This window comes from Pecten maximus, chromosome 4 (assembly GCF_902652985.1).
Source record: "Pecten maximus chromosome 4, xPecMax1.1, whole genome shotgun sequence".
Classification (NCBI taxonomy): Eukaryota; Metazoa; Mollusca; class Bivalvia; order Pectinida; family Pectinidae; genus Pecten; species Pecten maximus.
In genome coordinates this window covers 21832182-21850518 of record NC_047018.1, presented here as the reverse complement: position 1 = coordinate 21850518, position 18337 = coordinate 21832182, and the positions used below count along the sequence as shown (strand labels likewise).

At 32.6% G+C, this 18337-nt stretch overlaps 1 protein-coding gene across 9 annotated transcripts in view; it reads left to right on the top strand.

The window, feature by feature from the left end:
• LOC117325503 (cAMP-dependent protein kinase catalytic subunit alpha) overlaps positions 1-18122 on the top strand; it is a 141195-nt gene extending 123073 nt beyond the window's left edge. For 7 of the 9 annotated variants that reach the window (XM_033881768.1, XM_033881767.1, XM_033881773.1 and 4 more), the window contains 9 exons: positions 1491-1552; positions 2524-2652; positions 3105-3203; positions 3629-3711; positions 6121-6247; positions 13878-13973; positions 14895-15017; positions 15401-15565; positions 15952-18122. In XM_033881768.1, the coding sequence (XP_033737659.1) occupies positions 1491-1552; positions 2524-2652; positions 3105-3203; positions 3629-3711; positions 6121-6247; positions 13878-13973; positions 14895-15017; positions 15401-15565; positions 15952-16077 (1010 nt within the window). In that variant the 3' untranslated portion in view covers positions 16078-18122. Of the gene's footprint in view, positions 1-1490; positions 1553-2523; positions 2653-3104; positions 3204-3628; positions 3712-6120; positions 6248-6424; positions 6552-13877; positions 13974-14894; positions 15018-15400; positions 15566-15951 lie in introns of all 9 variants that reach the window. The other 2 variants (XM_033881766.1, XM_033881771.1) reach the window with 1 other exon arrangement.
• The last annotated feature ends 215 nt before the right edge of the window (positions 18123-18337 follow it).

Genomic DNA, 18337 nt, shown 5'->3' with positions numbered 1-18337 from the left:
TCTCCAAAATCACAGTAACTTTTAATAGTAGATGTCACATGGACATATAAATTTGATGGCAGAAATCCTTTTCGGTCAGCTATCTTTAATGGCTTTTAGCAACATATCTATTTCCATGACTCAATACCTCTCCTGTGTACCACTTTACCTAAGTATAAAGCTGGAAGACCATAAATGACTATGAGATCTGAAAGTCATTGTTGGTTGTGTAGGACTTCTGAGGCTTTAATTCCTGGCTTTAGAACATTAAAAGGCTCTGATGAGTGAATGCATACTTTCAAATAGAGGCCCATTTTAATAATTTGACCTGAACATTCATATCATTATCGATATCCTGAACATTTCAAGCAGATATATAATGGCCATTATAAGAATCCCACTTGTAAAAATTAACCTATACGTACTGCAGCTAGTAATGCAAGTCTTTTATTGAAAGTAACATTCATTTTACTCAATTATGCCAAACAAAAAAACAATTAAGTAAATAAATTTGAAATGATTTACAGTAATTTCATAAGGAATTTGTTTTTAAGTGTTTTTGCTTATGCTATAAATGGCTTTGTTTAAAGCACATTTGAAAGTGTTAGCAGTTATTTAGAACAAATTTATAGCATTAGCAAAAAACGTTGAGAAAATTTTTCCACTATGAAATTAGATTTAAAAAATTATGTATTTCCGCTAACATGCCAGAAAAAATTAGTAACTGTAGGTAGGGAAATCTTTATATTTTTTAATAAGATTTTACGAAGGTTATATATACAAACAAGCAATCTTGACTTTAATAGTCCTTCCTTGAAAATGATATAAAAAAAAACATCAGGGTAGGAACAAAAATACAAGGTTTAGCGGAAACAGGTATATTGTTAGGCCATATAATTACTATATATCATTTCACATTAAAAAAAGATTTATTTACTTAATTTTGAAAAAAAGCCTATCTAGAATTTACTGCTAAAATTGATCAGCAAATTTAAATGTGTTCTTGTATTATTTGAAAAATCTTGTAACTATCATATTTATAATCTACCTTATATATTGTCCTTGTGAAGCACTCTGGCGTAAAACCATTTGGCATATGTAATATATAGTTAAAGTAAAGCACTGCTAACTGGGGATGTCAGGTTGTAATTGTACCTTCATGTGGATTTTTGATTAAAAAATTCAATTATATACATTGTAATGGGATCTAGTTGAAGGTCTGAATTTACAGATTTCTGATCTTTATTTACTTCCTGAAAAAGAAGGTGGTAAAAGTCATATGTCCACTGTTTTTTCTTATGATGGAATTATTATTAGAATCTTTTCCATACGTTATATCGGGAATTGGATCTTACATTTAGTCAGGACACTGATAATCTATTGATGTATTTAAAGTTATACGACTTGGATCAATAATTATATATAAGAACTATAAATATGTGTATGTAATATAATATTTGAAGATGTTTATATATGGTTTCATTGGTATTTTTTTCTTTTTTTCTTTCTAGTCAAGGAATTCCTAACCAAAGCCAGAGAAGATTTTACACACAAATGGGATCACCCTCAACAGGTAATTTAAAACACCAATCAGTATATATCACCATAAGTCCATTTTCATTTTGAGGATTGAAATTCAAGAGGTCCTAATAGATTTTATACACCTCTTTGTAATGCATTCCAGTGTACAACATTGCACTTAATTGGGACAATTATATCCCATACAACATATTTTTGACCTAGATCAACAGTTTATTTGTAATTACATCAATACAATGCCTGCAAGTCTGAGGCATTGTGATCATAAGAGAATTGTATTAGTAACAATAGTTGTGAATTATACATTTATAGCATGATCGACCATTTCTAGTAATTGTTTACACAGATAATTTAAGTTGTAAAGGCAATGATCATGATATAACATGCTTATACTGTCAATATTAAATTATTCAAATAGTTAATAGGTTTATTTAGATCTGGTAGTAAAAAGAAGAAAAAAAACTTCAGGTGCCTTTTATTAAGATGATATTTAGATAATGGTTTGACTTTCTGTTCATATATGTGCCAGGGTATTTGTTAAATGTCTTTTATAAATAGGATTACGGTATGTATAATGGTTGTTTATTATTTATATGGTAATGGTCCAATGATTATAATATGTGGTATATTGTGTGTTGAAACTATAATTGGCACATATAAAGCATAAACTGAATCTTTATGTTATAAGAATGTTTTACCACCATAGTGATGCACAGTAAAACCCAAAACATATTTGAACAGGTCAAAAATACTTTCTTAAGCATACATATTTTAATTACAATATTTACTTATATGAAAACTTTTTTTTTATATTCAAATTCCAGTATACCGAAATCATGTTGATGGTGGTATGTTTAAATAAAATAGTTTTTAATTTTCTTCAACATGCAGTCTGTAATTTAAATGAACTGGCTAGACCTTAGAATTGTATTGTTTAGAATGTAATACAACAAAGAAAGTAAAAAAAAAATGTAACTAATACACATGTACCATTTTCCTTCATAGAACACAGCCTGCCTTGATGACTTTGACCGCATTAAGACCCTAGGAACAGGGTCATTTGGTCGGGTCATGTTGGTACAACATAAGCAAAACAGAGAATACTATGCCATGAAAATCTTAGACAAACAAAAGGTACGTTTCTCATATGATTTGATTTGCTTAAAAATATTTTACAAACAAGCTTAAGGTTACTGAAAAAAAATCATATGACAGAATGAATTGAAAGTAATTATAAGTATAATATGTAATTGCAACAATAAAAACTGACAAAACATAATGTATTATGTCATCGATATAAATATATATTAGATTATATCGTTTTGATGGTCATCAAGTTGACTCGTTGCAAGAAGTAATACTTTACAAGCCTAAAATAGACGTATCTGTTGACTTGAGTAGTGAAATAGTTTAACATGTTGATTAATCACACAAAGTAAAAAAAAAAAGGGGTGGGGGGGGGGGGGTTGTGCAAGAATTGAATGTTTATATTTACTTGTTACTATAATTCGGTTAATTTTCTATGTGTCTGTAATTTGTATGTGTTGTTGCAGCAATTATTTTGATGAACATTTTTTTCCCTTCAGGTTGTGAAATTAAAACAAGTAGAGCATACTTTGAATGAAAAGAGGATTTTGCAAGCCATCAATTTTCCATTCCTTGTTAGTTTAGAATATCATTTCAAGGTAAGTTCTACTTTAATAATACCAATTGTTTATAGCCACAATCAATTGCATCACCTGATAGAAAACCAATACAGCTATAGAACATCCATTCTACACACAGTAAAAATCATACATTGAAAGGTTAGTTCATAATAAAACATGTCCCAGTGTACATGTGAATCAATATTTTGGCACAAAGACATATAGCTGTGGACATATATAATTTCATAGTGAAAGTTGTCTGAAGGTGGTGACTATGGCTGATATACAGTACTCTTCTTTGTTTTGTTCGAAGTGAGATAGATGATATAACTTGTTAACTGATTGCTTGATCTTAAAGTGATGAGACAATTATTTCAAAGTCAGCTTTAATGTATAACAGCTTAATTTTCACTTAATAATTGTATGGTTTTTATTAACCATTGGAATTGTCTGTTTATCTGCAGGACAACTCAAATTTGTATATGGTGTTGGAGTTTGTAACAGGCGGAGAAATGTTTTCACATCTCAGGAGGATAGGAAGATTCAGGTATGTCATCCGAGTTGGTACAGCAAAGGATCCCTGGTTTAATGTTTTCTAAGCATATCTTGAATTAATAGATACTGACAGGTTATATACATGTAACTAAGTCTGAAAATATGGAATTATAACTTTTTAACATGAATGTTACAAAAATAGCTTGTATCTTATGACCTGGGCAAGATAGCAGATGGTGTTAATAATTCAACTGCCCATACCGTCTAAAAAAAGTTGTAAGTAGTGAGATAAACACTGGTGTCATCAGGTGTGATTAGATCAGGTTCTTAAGCTATTTCCATGAGCAATATTTGAAGAAGAAAAAAATTAAAATGGTATGAAATAACTTTATATATTTGAAATCAAGAATTCAAAGTTTACAGTACTATAAAAATAACACACAATTTTCTCTTGATTGCAATTAGAGTTTTTTCTTTTCACTTAAATAATTGCAATAAGAGTTTTTATCATGAACTGAATTATGTCAGACTTAAACAATATTCATGATATTTGCTCAAAAATTTACAAGATAAACAACAGTATACAGAAAAAAAAAATGTCTGGGTGAATCATGAGTCATAGATCAAACAACTTTTAAATGTTATGATGTGGTACCTTACAATCCTAACACTGAATTGATGCAGTATTGGCAAAATGCAGATTTAGGTTCATTAACACAGTAAGACAGTACACCGCCATGTTATATGCCTAACAAGTAAAGATTCTAACAACATTGATTCAATTATCTAATGTGGCCATTTGAGGATTAAATGTGCTTTGTGGTTTTCACATACCTAGCACAGGTTTCCCAGCATGTTGGCAGAAATAGAATCCATATGTGTTTTTGATAAATTTCTTTAATGATAAATTACAGCTCTGTTTGCAGTATTATTTTCAGAATTTCTTCAAACAATGGATTTTCCTGAATTAGTGTCTTTGCATACAAGTTTTCCACTGGGTTTTTCAGATTCTTACAAATCATGTTTAATCTATTACATATCTTAGTTCAGCTTTTTTAATAGGTGGTAACTGGACTGACATTTAATTGTCTTTCAATGTTTCATTTTCAGAATATTATGCACATAACTTGTATTCCATTCCTTCTGCTTGTCACATCAAACTTGAAGATACTGTACAGTGCACATCTGTTTTCTATATAGATTTTCTTTACCTTGACTAAATACAGCTGGTAAAAATACTTAAAATTTGTTTCAACACACTCCATTATATTTACCGTTTATAGTGGTCAGTTTCATTAAATTTCTCATTAATATCTGAATCTGAAGCTTCTAAAACAGAGATAAAAGTGGTATTTCTTTTGCAGGTCTTCTGAAATCATTCCTCTTAGAATTTCTATTTAAAAAAAAAATGCATTTGCTATGTAGAAACACAGTTTAACTGTCTGGTAATTCACATCTAGAATGATAAATATTCTGGCATCAAAAACATGTTTAAAAAAAATAACAAGAAAACATGCTCTTTTTATAATACTTTGTGTCAGTCATGAAATACATATTTATATTGTACATTCAGGACTAATTAAACAGTGGTGCATTTTCCCAAAGTTGCATAACTTTTATATGCTTAAATATTATAGCCCCCTGGTTTGATTGGTCAAAGGTTATGGTCATTGTCACTTTTTGTCATCACTCTAGTAGTCTTTATTTATTTTTATAAAACTTATTTGGAAGGTTTGTATATATTTTGGAAATGAAACTTGGAATAACTCTGAGCTATCTCAGATCAAATGACAAATGATGATAACACAAGATGGTCTGTTTTACAGCTGTTCTCATGACCAGGAATATTGATCCTTTAACCAAAGTCAAGCAAGAGAAATACATAAATTTACTTCAGCTGTCTTTATGGATCATTTTCACAAATATCATTTCCTGAAAATTTATATAGAGCAAATTCTGGGTACATGTTTATTGTTTAAACATGAAGATTGATTTTTCATCCATTCTGGAGGTGTCATTGTTTAATTACCTGTTCTCAAATTTCAAATTTTAGATATCAAATATTTGAATAACAAAGTTAGAATTACCAATTATAGTTATAATCCATTATAAATTGAGGACTCGTGTACATCATGTAGTGGGTCATGTTTGGTTAAACCAGAAAACTTTTAGAAGGAACAAAATCAATTTCGTCTTTCTGACATTTTCCAGTGGAACCATGATTTTTATCCCTCTAATGGAAATATGTCCTGCTTTTGAATTTTATGTTAAAATTAATTCATGAATTTATATACTGTATACAACATCATCTGGCCGGAAAAATAATAACTTTTCCTACTAAGCACTTAGCCAAGAGGTTCCATTGGCGACCACACAACTCGGTGACACCTCCATGTTTGTCTTTCCTTAGTAGAGTAGCTGACCTCCTGTACTAATCATCAATGTGTTTTTTTTCCTACAGTGAGCCACATTCCCGGTTTTATGCAGCTCAAATAGTATTGGCATTTGAATATCTTCATTACTTGGATCTCATTTACCGAGATCTCAAGCCAGAGAATTTACTAATTGACTCTCATGGCTATCTTAAAGTAAGTAACAGGTTTTGCCTCTGCTGATCGGGAATGATTGTGTCCAACCTATGGTATGTGTGATCCCTAATTCCCTGTGTCCCTCTAACCTTCACTCCCCTAATATAGTTTGGTTTATGCATCATGTTGTTATAGAATGCTATACATTTGTATTGTGCATTTTTTTCTTTTTGACAGTGAGCCGCATTCCAGGTTTTATGCTGCACAAATAGTATTGGTCTTGGAATACTTACATAATTTGGATTGTATGTACCGTGATTTAAAACCAGAAAACCTACTCGTAGATACCCAAGGTTATCTGAAGGTACGGTGTGGTGTTGTTCTGAAATAGTAGGACTTGTTGCTAATATTCTGGCAGCAACTGTCTCTAGCTCTGACATACACCTTACCCTAGGCCAGGGTAAGCTTTCAGTGTGTGCTTAACGTCCAGTGTCTGGTGAAAGGGTACTTGTTAAGGAACATGACTGGCTTACTTTGTGTTTTAAAACTGATTTCTCACATTTCTTGTCCTTGTAGCAAAGCTTGAAGCTAAATATAAACTTCAATTCTTGTTTGAGCATTAATGTCTTGTAGCATGCTGACCAAGCTTTTGACCACCTCTTGATCACTTGTTCTTTGCTTTCCTGCTCTGTAGCATGTAGTTATTGCTTATGTGCTTAAGCTTCTGCTTGAATAGATTTCACTACAAGTGCTGCATGTGCTGTCAAATATGTGTGGTGAATTGTTATTTGTGTTATCAATAATATTCAGAATTCTTTCTATGCCTTAGTATTGGCTTTATGGTATTAAACATGTTTAAAGGGTTATTGTTTAGACTGGCCACATGTTTGTCGGAAGGAAATTCCAGGAAGCACTGGATGAGAGATTGTAAAATTCATGAACTTGCTTGTCCAGAAATTGAGTGTCTAGAGATTAAGTCAAGCAAGTGATTTGAAACAGACAGCTGAACTGTTTACATGTTGGAATTCTAGGGCTGCTGGACTACTGTCAATATGTTATACTACCATTATACTGTGGGACCTCAATACAGACAATATATATTATATACATTGTGAATTAAGGGGAGTAAGAGAACATGTAATTTGCTAACAAGTAATTGTATCTATCTTTTCTGGTTTGTTTGCTCTTTATACTGTTCAAAAGTCAAAGGTCACCTGTGATGAATATATTTTGTTTGGGTTACAGGTACTGAATCGTTTAGGATGTATCATGCTGTTGATGCAATTTCAGTTCCTGCATACAGTCTTAAATAGTTTTCATATTTATGGAGAATATTGCAGATTTATGGTTATTGTATAATTACAATATTTAGTGTTTTAACAGTACCACAATTTGCCTCTGATAATTAGCTACTGGCCTTGGGCTGTCATTCAGCTTGACTTGCAAATGTCTTCCTAACCTTAATTTAAACCTACTTTGGCTATTTCTTCATGTGTATCGGAAAGAAAAAAAATCCTCTTAAAATTAGTATGTGATAAAGTGAGATTGGTAATCTGCAAAACATTATTTTTTAATGTCTCTTCTGGGGAGTTATATTTAACTAATAATAATATACAATATCCTTATATTACACATAAATACTGGTTTGGGAATTCCTGCTGTAGGTGCCTGTAGCAAAATAGATATTGCAGTGTTGCTGCTGGCTGATTTGGTTATTGTGGGGGTGGAGACAGAGCTGAATGCCACACACTTACATAATTGGCCTTCTTATATTTCCTCCAGTCTTTTAGGTCACAAGATGAGGTTATTGATCACTGTGATGTACCTAGGCCTGCTGGAGCCATCACAGAATTACTTTGTCTTTTATTCCATTTTGTTAACTCGGTAGTTACTGCTTACTTCGTACTAGTAAACAATTTGTTGGGAGACAATTGCCTTAAACACTGCCTAAGTTATGTTTACATTATATATTAAAATAACTCAATAGTCAATTTAGAGTCAATTTCTTTATTAACTGTGGGCCATATTGCCCATTAGCACATGTTATAATATACAAAGTTGTAATATACGTGAACAGCAATAGAAATTACAAAGTGGAGAACGAGTTCAGAGTTTGTACATATAGCCAGGATCTTATTGGCTTCAAAAATAAGATTTGCATGATACAATTCACTGACATAAGTTATATTAAATATAAAAGTCTATACTTAGTCAAATCATGTACTATTCACAGTACCACATTTCAGATATGGCATTGGTATCAGATTATTTTGTATTTTTTTGTCGGATGGTGATTTTTGATAGCACACTGAAAAAGGAAAATAATTTGACCCCAAAATTTGATTTACACCCTATAATGTACTATTAATAAGCTTGTGTTGTCTTCGTCTATAAAGAGCTGTTGACAACTACCATAATGCAAATATGAGATGGCAGTCTGCTTAATATAATATTGTTTGGTTTGCTTGTTATATATACTTGATCTCCTGTGTAGAAATGTCCATGCATGTACACGACAGCAGAAGTATGGCTGCCAACATTAAATAGCATGGTGAACAGCGAGTGCCCTGATCCTTTCTTCCTCCTCGTATACTCTACACATGTGTGCGGCTCTTCCCCTCCCCTAGTTATCTAGCTGTAACAGCCTTGTGTAGACAGTTGACCTGCATAAAAACTCACAATGGCTGTATACAAATGTCTGTCATTATTGTATCTATAAATAGCTTCTGTTACTTTAAATAACATCGGTTGGAGCAATTTCAGTACAAGTCATTCATGTTATGGAGTTGTGAATCCATTAAGGCAGACTGGACTAGTTATATATGCTGGTGAGACCAGCCAGGTGTAGCAGTGTTCTACATTTGCTTTATTGCCTACTTGATGTGTATATGTACATTGGTCATGATTTGTACACAGTTGACAGCACAACCTGCCTTCACAATGGTGGGCAGTTAAACTTATACAGCTTTTCAATACAGCTGGGAGGGGTTTATACATGTATATACTTTCTATAAATCCCTAATCGTGTACACATGTACAATAAAATTCTGTTGGGCACAGGAGAAGCTGCTCATAACCTATTGATCTCTGGAACATCCATGGCAACAGGCTGTTCTGGAGAGAATATTGGCAAACATGGATTACCATGTTATAGCACACAAAACACTGAATTCACCTGTTCATGTTTGGTCATTATGGGCTATAATCACTGGTCAGAAACCTCAGGGTAAAGTGAACAGATATGCCCTTTTCCAATCATGGCCTTGGATTAACACTAAGTAAAGGTGTACCTTGAACTACAGGCTGTAACAGCATCTGGACAGTTTGTGTATTATGTGAGGGAGATTGATTGGAATGTATGCCAGAGGCCTATGATTATTTATAGGCTGGCTCCATCAATTATTACCCTGGAAATATCCACCTTGTAGTTGTGTAGGAGGTAGCTTGTTTTCCAATTGTTGTAAGTGTATTGTATGGAATGATATTCTCCATCAGGAGACAAGACACTGTTGAGGTTTTTTTTTTTTTTTTTGGTCTCCTTCATGGACAAGTTGGGTATACATATGTCATATGTCAGTGTAACTGAAATTCAGCATATGTCCCCAAGCAATAATTGTGTGTTGTACAAAGCCAGTTTTATAGATTTACAAGAAGGTTGGGTGGTAGTGTCATCAGCAGTGTTCAGTGAAGAAGTAGCAGACTTTTGTCATGTGTACATCAGTTTATACTGGTGTAAGTGATATCGATCTTGTTAGGGTTGCTTATATTAACGTTCATGGAACACCATTAAATAGCCCCATGTTACTGTAAACCTTCAGGTCAGTTTGAACTGAAAAAATAGTTCAAACACACATTTTTTTTTTTCAATGAAAACAATAATTTTCTAGTTAGCGTTTTATACTGGTGTAAGTGATTTTGTTTGGGTTGCTTAATGTTCATATAGGAACACCTATAAATAGCCCCATGTTACTGTAAACCTCTGAGTCAGTTCGAACACGCAGATTGTTCAAACACATTTTTTTCAATAAAAACAATACTTTTCTAGTTAGTGTTAGTTTGAACTCTGGTTGTTCATAACTGACAGCTGATTGCAATTTTAGGCCCGACAATGTATAAAATAGCATGCAATATCAGTGCTCGTGCTGTGTGGCTAACTAAGAAATCCTCCATGTAGTGTCAAATACGGTGTTATTATACTGTTAACTAAGCACTTTGGTATTTAGTTGCGACTGGAAATCTCTTGATTATTGCCAACCAAAGTATTACCTGTAAACCTAAGCATTCAAGTCATGTCAAAACAGTCAACAGGTATCCCAATTTGCCATAGGTATTTTGCAGGTATCAAATAAGTTTGGTAGATATTATGATTTATAAGCAGACATGTTGATGTTCTGACCTAAATCTACAAACAAAAAAGACCTATTTCTACAGTAGCGCTTTCATAGAAACAGCAGGTTATGTAGACTATGTTTTCAATTTATTAAATGGACCATTCATTACTATAATATATCAATAAATTCTGATAAAAATAAAACTTACTGTATAACCAAGCGGAGACTAAACATTAACATCACTTTATACAATTAAATGTTTTGGAACCTATAGCTATACAATGGCAGAGCAGCTTCACGATTAATATACAGTTACGATCATGATTATCACGAAATGAAGAAAGTTTATTAATCAATTAATACTGAATTAAATAAGATACTATCATTTTACTCATTTATAAATGTGACATTGTTCAAGCCATCCTTGTTACAAATCAGATTGGATATGTCTGGTATGTTTTGGTGTCTTGATTTACCCTTTGCATAGATTTTTGCTGATATTGACTCAGAGAGTTCAAACTCATGCTTATTTTCTGAAGCATAGTTTCGTATAATTCGAAACAGGTTCATCAATGTTTATTTAATTTTGTTCGAATTGCCTGAAGGTTTACCGTAAATATATTAAAATGCACTATAAGTAATAGACCAGGTTATCATCCTCTTCCTGGTCTACCATATAGCTTTTACTTAAGTTTTTTCATTGAATAACGGCAATTTTTTGCTACATAAATTCAAACTTCAGTTAAATAGATGATTTCATGGTTTTGGATGTTGTCTCAGTTAACCTTGTATGCATTACTATTACAAATGCTTGTGCATTATTCCTCGTCTGCAATAGGCGATTGTCTGTGAGGAAATATCACACAGCACCTAAGGACCATTATTGATCGGAATTGGAGGTTCCTTGGTTTCCTGGGTGACATGTCTCATTCTAGGTTGGTAGATGTGGCTGATAGCTCAGTATATACATAGCAACCCATTATTGATTGTAATACTTCACCACTTTAGATCTTAGTACTGAATGACAATTCAAAATATCTTGTCAACATGTTTTGATCAAATTGAAATATTTCTCTTTAGCAGTAATGAATTGGGAGGACATGAGTTTTTGTATCAGTCACTTGGCAAATGGTTCCTGGAAACTGCAAATTACTTAGATCAGGTCCAAAATTTTAAAAACCAAGACAATATATATAGCATTTTCATTATAGGTTTTTCGTCCAGTCAAAATTTAGTTTTGTGATATTGCTTGCAGTTCAGTTCATCGATACAACATATCATATGGATGAAAATTTAAATTGTTCTAAAGATTTCGAGTTAGACCAATTTCTATTGTAGCAGTTATTAGCAATACTATTTGTATGGGACAAATTATAACATTAACAAAAACAAGTATTGATTTCCCAAGAAGTTTTAAAGCTATAAATCATAATGCTGCACATGTAGTGCCTAAATATTGTGACCACATAGCTTATTGTATAAAGTACAACACCTACACAAACGTTACTGATTTCTAAATTAAGTTATGTCCATTTACATAGCAGTAAACTTTGATGATTCATATTATGTAGTGCCAAGATATTATGATCACATATTATAGGTAGGGTAGTTTACGAGGTATTTATAGCTTGAATTGATAGACCTGTTCAAACATCATCCTATTTATAATGTCTTAATATCAACCACTGATTATTTTATTGCTATTATCAGTGTTCAAAAACAATTAAATCGGATTTGATGCAAAATAAATGAATGAGATCAAAGATGAAAACGTACTCTAACAGCCTATATATATATAGCTAGGTGTACATGTGTACAATAATGAATTTACTGTACAATATCATGTAGTACCAGTAACCTGGTATATCACAAATAATTTTGACAATTCATTGTAATAGGATATATTCCTGATTCTCATCACAATATAATAAATCTCCAACGAAAATTAACACACTGAAGGGTTTTTCCTTAACTGGTATGGGGTCGGACATTTTTGCCTCCTTTTGGGAAGGAAATTTTCAGGAGTGCACTGCTTTGGGAAATTAAGATTAAATAGAGAACTTGGTTTAGATAGGAAGGTAAAGCCCCAAAAAGACCTCTGCATTTAGTATCGGTATATAAATAGAGGGGTTGCAAGCATAAAATACATTAATAACTTGAAATGATCTTTTTGTACTCAGCTGTACACAATATATTTTTTGTATTACCCCTGTCTGTTTGTTTTATATCGGTACATACAAGAGGAAAAATCTAGATCTGTATGCCAAGAAAGAATTTACCAATTGTGTGGTTTGAACTAACTTTTTGTGTTACATTTGTTTTAAAAACGCCTCACTGTTTGTTGTGTTTATTGATTTGTATTGTTTTGTTTCACTGCTCTTCACAGCGTTTTGTCAGATGGAATGTTAAAACATCCCATGTTGCACTTTTTCCAGCACAGAGCTGGCAGTTCACTGGCTATGTGGTGCTTATATATATATATGTGTGTGAAGGCGTAGAGTTTATATGTTCTGGGACTACTACGTATACATGGTACGTACTACTACTGCCAGACCCACCAGACATCTGCTTAATGCAATGAAGGCTCTGTCACCATAGTAACCACAAGCTAACTGTACCAATGCTTATACACTGAACCAGTTGATGTCTACAGGAAAAATAGCCAAAACATTTTGCTCTCACAGATAAATCAGAAGATAATATGGACATCATTTCAAAACTTCTCTATTTTCTTAATGCTGTGTACTTAATAAATTTTCTTAATGCTGTGTACTTTATTATAGTACATGTAATAAAAAAACAACTTTTTCGTTTATATTAATTTCATCTGATTTTCAAAAGCTCTATACACTTTCTTTAATATATACAAAATAACTTAGATATCACTTTTTGTGTGATGATTATGTCACAAATACACATTCTATGTATTTCAAATTCTTTTATGGTAACTGAATAAAACAATATGTAGATAATTATAAAAAGATAATAAATTGGTATAGCCAAATATTTTAGTCCAGGAAAATAGGTTTTACTGTGTATGAACATAAGTAAAATGGAAGTGAAATGTATTTTTTTTTAAATGTTTACATACAAACAATACTCCTCTTTCATAAAATGACATTTTATATATTTAATGGAAAAGAAGATTTTTTTTATGTAATAAGTACCAAAGTTTGTTACTTGATATTGTTAGAACAGAGGATGAATTTCTTTTACACTACAGTGGATATTGTTTACTTTGGTTGATTAATGTATTAAGTGGGCTTTTATGTATACAAATATGTTGTGGTTGGTAAGTATGGAATCTGATAGCAGTGAGTTTAACAGCTTTTAGATGCTTTAATTGTCTTCTTGATCAGGTGACAGACTTTGGCTTTGCTAAGAGAGTAAAAGGCCGTACCTGGACACTCTGTGGTACTCCTGAGTACTTGGCACCAGAAATCATCCTCAGCAAGGTAGGTTAACATTAATAGCTTAATACTAGTAGAACAGTATGCTGTTATTATATCTCTCCTTCAAATATAGGGATGCATATTGTATTTGTACCAGTTCTTCTGGTATATCTACTAATACCTAGTCCAAGCCATCAATTTTAAACCGTTTAACCATTCATGATATCTTGATGAAACTTGCCGTATATACTTGCATCATCTAAAGCTGGTGGGCAGTGCACTGTTGTTAGGTCACTGTGACCTTGACCTCTATGGCATAGGTAAAATGAGTGCAAATTTTTACAATTAACTGTTAAATAAGATATCTGTTAATAGTAGTTGTATACGTTAATCACCTACTAAGAAAAGCTTTGCTCTGTCATTGTATCATTGCAACATTGACATCAAGGTCAAAGGTCAAATAAGTTTGAAGTTTTTTTCAATAAATTCTTGTCCAGATGATAATTTTCAAACATTTCACATAAACCTTTATCACCACTGATTGCAACCTTGACCTGAAGGTCAAATATCAAATACCGTAAAAATCTGTAATTTAAGCACCCTATGTGTAGTGTACTATAAATTGTGTCATTATAACCTTTGTTTTCGAGTCAAAGGTCAATTGAGTGCAAACATGTTCAATGCCTAATAAGAGAGATGTTAATGTTCACAAAAAATAAATTGTAACTTAAGATACTTCTTTTGACAAACTGCTCAAGGACTAATCCAGTTAAAATCTTGTCAGCTTTGCGGTACTTTCAAAACATCTCTTCTGTCAATGTTTGGAAGTTTTATCAATAATGGACCTTCGTATGTCATAAATAGTTTTGTTTCAGCATAGATATCACTATTTGAAACTGCCAATCCTTAATCCCCACTTTATATTAAAGTGGACATCATGTACTTAAAGTTAATAAAGCAGATGATGACTATTGTGTTTTCCAGGGCTACAACAAAGCTGTGGACTGGTGGGCGTTGGGAGTTCTGGTGTATGAAATGGCAGCAGGTTATCCACCCTTCTTTGCTGACCAACCCATACAGATATATGAAAAGATTGTCTCTGGCAAGGTAGGAATTAATCTGAATAGCCATTAGCAGAATATTTTACTCATTAATACATACAAGATACTTTTTGCCAATTTGTTGAGACTAGTTGGGGATTTTGTGTAATCATCATATATATACATCTCTTTAATATGAATACTATGAAAACTTCCTTTCTTTTAAATTCTCATTTTATATTTGATCCAAAAATATATCTTCACAAAATTTTGACAGACCCTTTTTTGTTGTAAATTCATACATTTTTCAATTCCCTTTAGGAAAATTGCTTAAGGTTTTCTGAATTTCTGAAGTAGTAATAAAATTCATAATATAATGTTATTCCAATGGCTCTATGAGAATAAAAGCAATTATATGAAATATCTGATTGTTGTTGGTTTTATTTACAGGTACGGTTCCCATCACACTTCAGCTCTGACCTAAAGGACCTGTTGCGTAACCTTCTGCAAGTGGACCTCACAAAGCGATATGGCAACCTCAAGAATGCTGTCAATGATATAAAAAATCACAGGTGGTTCCAATCCACAGACTGGATTGCTATCTACCAGAGAAAGGTGAGTTCAGTGATAATCATCCTAGATAGGATAAATTTGATACCATATGGATGTTTTGATTGTTGCTTTACATACAGAGGAGTTCTGATATTTTAAATGTATTTCCACTTTCAGATTTAAGTCATAATCATACAGTATAATACAAATGAAAATTCTGCTTTTAAATTGAGAGTCTTTGTGATACCCTGCTAGTTTATGTTAATTCACTCAGTATAATGTAGTATTTTTGTTAACGAACCCTCTCGGTGAAATGTGTTTGTCAGTATAAGGTAATGTGAGTTGAACCCTTGTATTCGGAAGTTACATCTGTCTATATAACCTGATATAAAGGTGCATTTTTTTGGGGTACCATTGCTTTGTTAAACCTGCATACTCTTCTACCCTAGGTGGATGCTCCCTTTGTACCAAAATGCAAAGGCCCTGGGGACGCAAGTAACTTTGATGATTATGAGGAGGAACCACTGAGAATATCATCAACAGAAAAGTGTGCTAAGGAATTCGCAGACTTTTGAGGATGTAGAAACAGGATAGTAAACCCCCATTGGTTGTTCTCATTAAGGCAAAGTGTTGTCGTTGTCACCAGAACATCTCAAGTGACAGATCTCATCAAGCATCGATAAATCCCACATGTGCAATACACGCAGTATGCAGCTTGAGCAGGGAGTGAACCATGATATGTTGTGGCGAAAAGAGTTCAATATTTATATGTTAAACCAACAAACTTTGGCCAAATTATGTGTGTAGCCTGCAAAGACAGACTGACTGATCAAATCATTATTTAATGTTTCATTCAGTTATTTGTGGACATGTCTGTGATATTGGGTATATGAGCCCAGTCAGACTGCACATGTGACACTGGCTGATGATTGATTTCAGTGTTGTTGGGTGTACGCTCCATTTATCGGGGCTAGTGTATGACCGCATACACTGTGACTGTACAAGTCCAGCAGACTTGAGAACAAGTCATATGTATGATACTACAAGCAAAGTGGCCGTGTCGGCAAATGTGATGGGAATGTTGAGCATTTAACACCTGTGCTGCCTGATCTAACTGATCAGTGTTTGTTTTTCAGCGAAGTATATGGATACATCCTCCTAGAATGTATACAACTTTATTATTGTATTTTGTTATGGATGAAGCTGTACATAGTTTTACATATTTCAGATGGATTTTTATACTGAATGAATGACTGTTTTAACCAAGTTCTGCTGTACTTAATAGGTGTTCACTAGTCTTTAACGAGTAGTGACTTTTTAAATATCTCCTCTTTCCTGATGCCAATTTATCGGTGAAGTCTGTCAAAACAAGTGTTAAATTGAATAGTCTGTGTTGGCTGTATCAACTTGCTTCATTGTTATGGTACTTGGCTCTCATTCACTTTATAAAACATTTCAGCTCCAAATTACTTATAAAAAATGGTACATTCTTTTTATTGTCAAAAACATTGAATAGCTACACTTGAAAGAAAAAGACATTGCTTTGAAAAGACTAAGTACAAATTATGATTTTTTTTTTTTCTTTTTAAATAATGAAGTTTTAATCTTTATACAGGGCATTTAATTTATAGATTTTAAATATATTTTAATGTTGTTCATGAAATTGTACTTTTAATAGTTTGATGGAAAATATTTGTAATAGTTGACACAACGTATTCAATTGCATTATTTGATGTTTCCAGCAGTATGTGTGAGAGAGCTCTAATTCAACATGACTTATTTTTGTATCTCTTTGAATGTCAATTTTCATTGTCCCATCTGACTCGGAGCTGGTGCTGATATTGTGTTTGCATGACTGCAGTTTTCTCTCTAAAGTGTGAAATAATGTTCTGGATAATTAGAAAAAGAGCCAATTCAGTGTCATCATCTATGACTAGCATAAGCTCATTCTGATTGGAAGATATATATATATGTATACATGTATATATATAATTGGTATCAATTTAACAAAATAAGTTGAAATATATACATTGAAAAGAAGTTTTGTAAAATGTTCACGCGATATCTTTCTGGAGTGTTTGTCAGTATAGACATGCTCTACAGCATTTTTGAGCTGTAAATGTGAAGTTATCTGAAAATCTTGTCATTATCAATTTTACTTTTAATCTCATACAGATCTAGATATTTTCATCAATATCTCTTCGGAAAATTTGATTGCCGATTCGAAAATTGCATATATACTAGATCTAGACCATTTCTTTGGGCGTATGTTTCAGTAACCAAGCTAATTATGTATGGTAGAATGTGTGGTTATATGACTTCACTGTTAACATTATTAAAGTGTTATAAATGTCAGTGCCGTGCTTATTGTACTGTCGCAGATCTGAATCAATGCCAAGTATCATTTTAATATCTAGTGGTTTTTTTGTTTTTTTTTGTCTTAAGTAATTTTTAGCATCTTGTGATATTTTCAAAATGTTACCATTTGTTGGTAGGTTGAAAATAGCCACAAGTGTATAATTATTTCAATTGAATTATATTATATATAATTATTAATATTATTATGAAAGCATTTGTTTTAAGTTCAGAGTCATAATTAAAGTAATAATAAATAAGAAAATTGCATAATCCCGAGTTGTTTTTTAGCCTACCTCAACTTGTATATGTGTTAGGCTGTTCAAATCGCCTATCATCCGCGAAGATCCGGGGTCAATCTGTCTGTTTTCCTCACATCGTCCTTGAGCTTAAACCATTCTTGTTCAAACTTGGTCTCGGAAAGAACCAGAGGGATCTTTTCAAAATTTATGCTTGATCCCAATCATGTTGTGTTACATT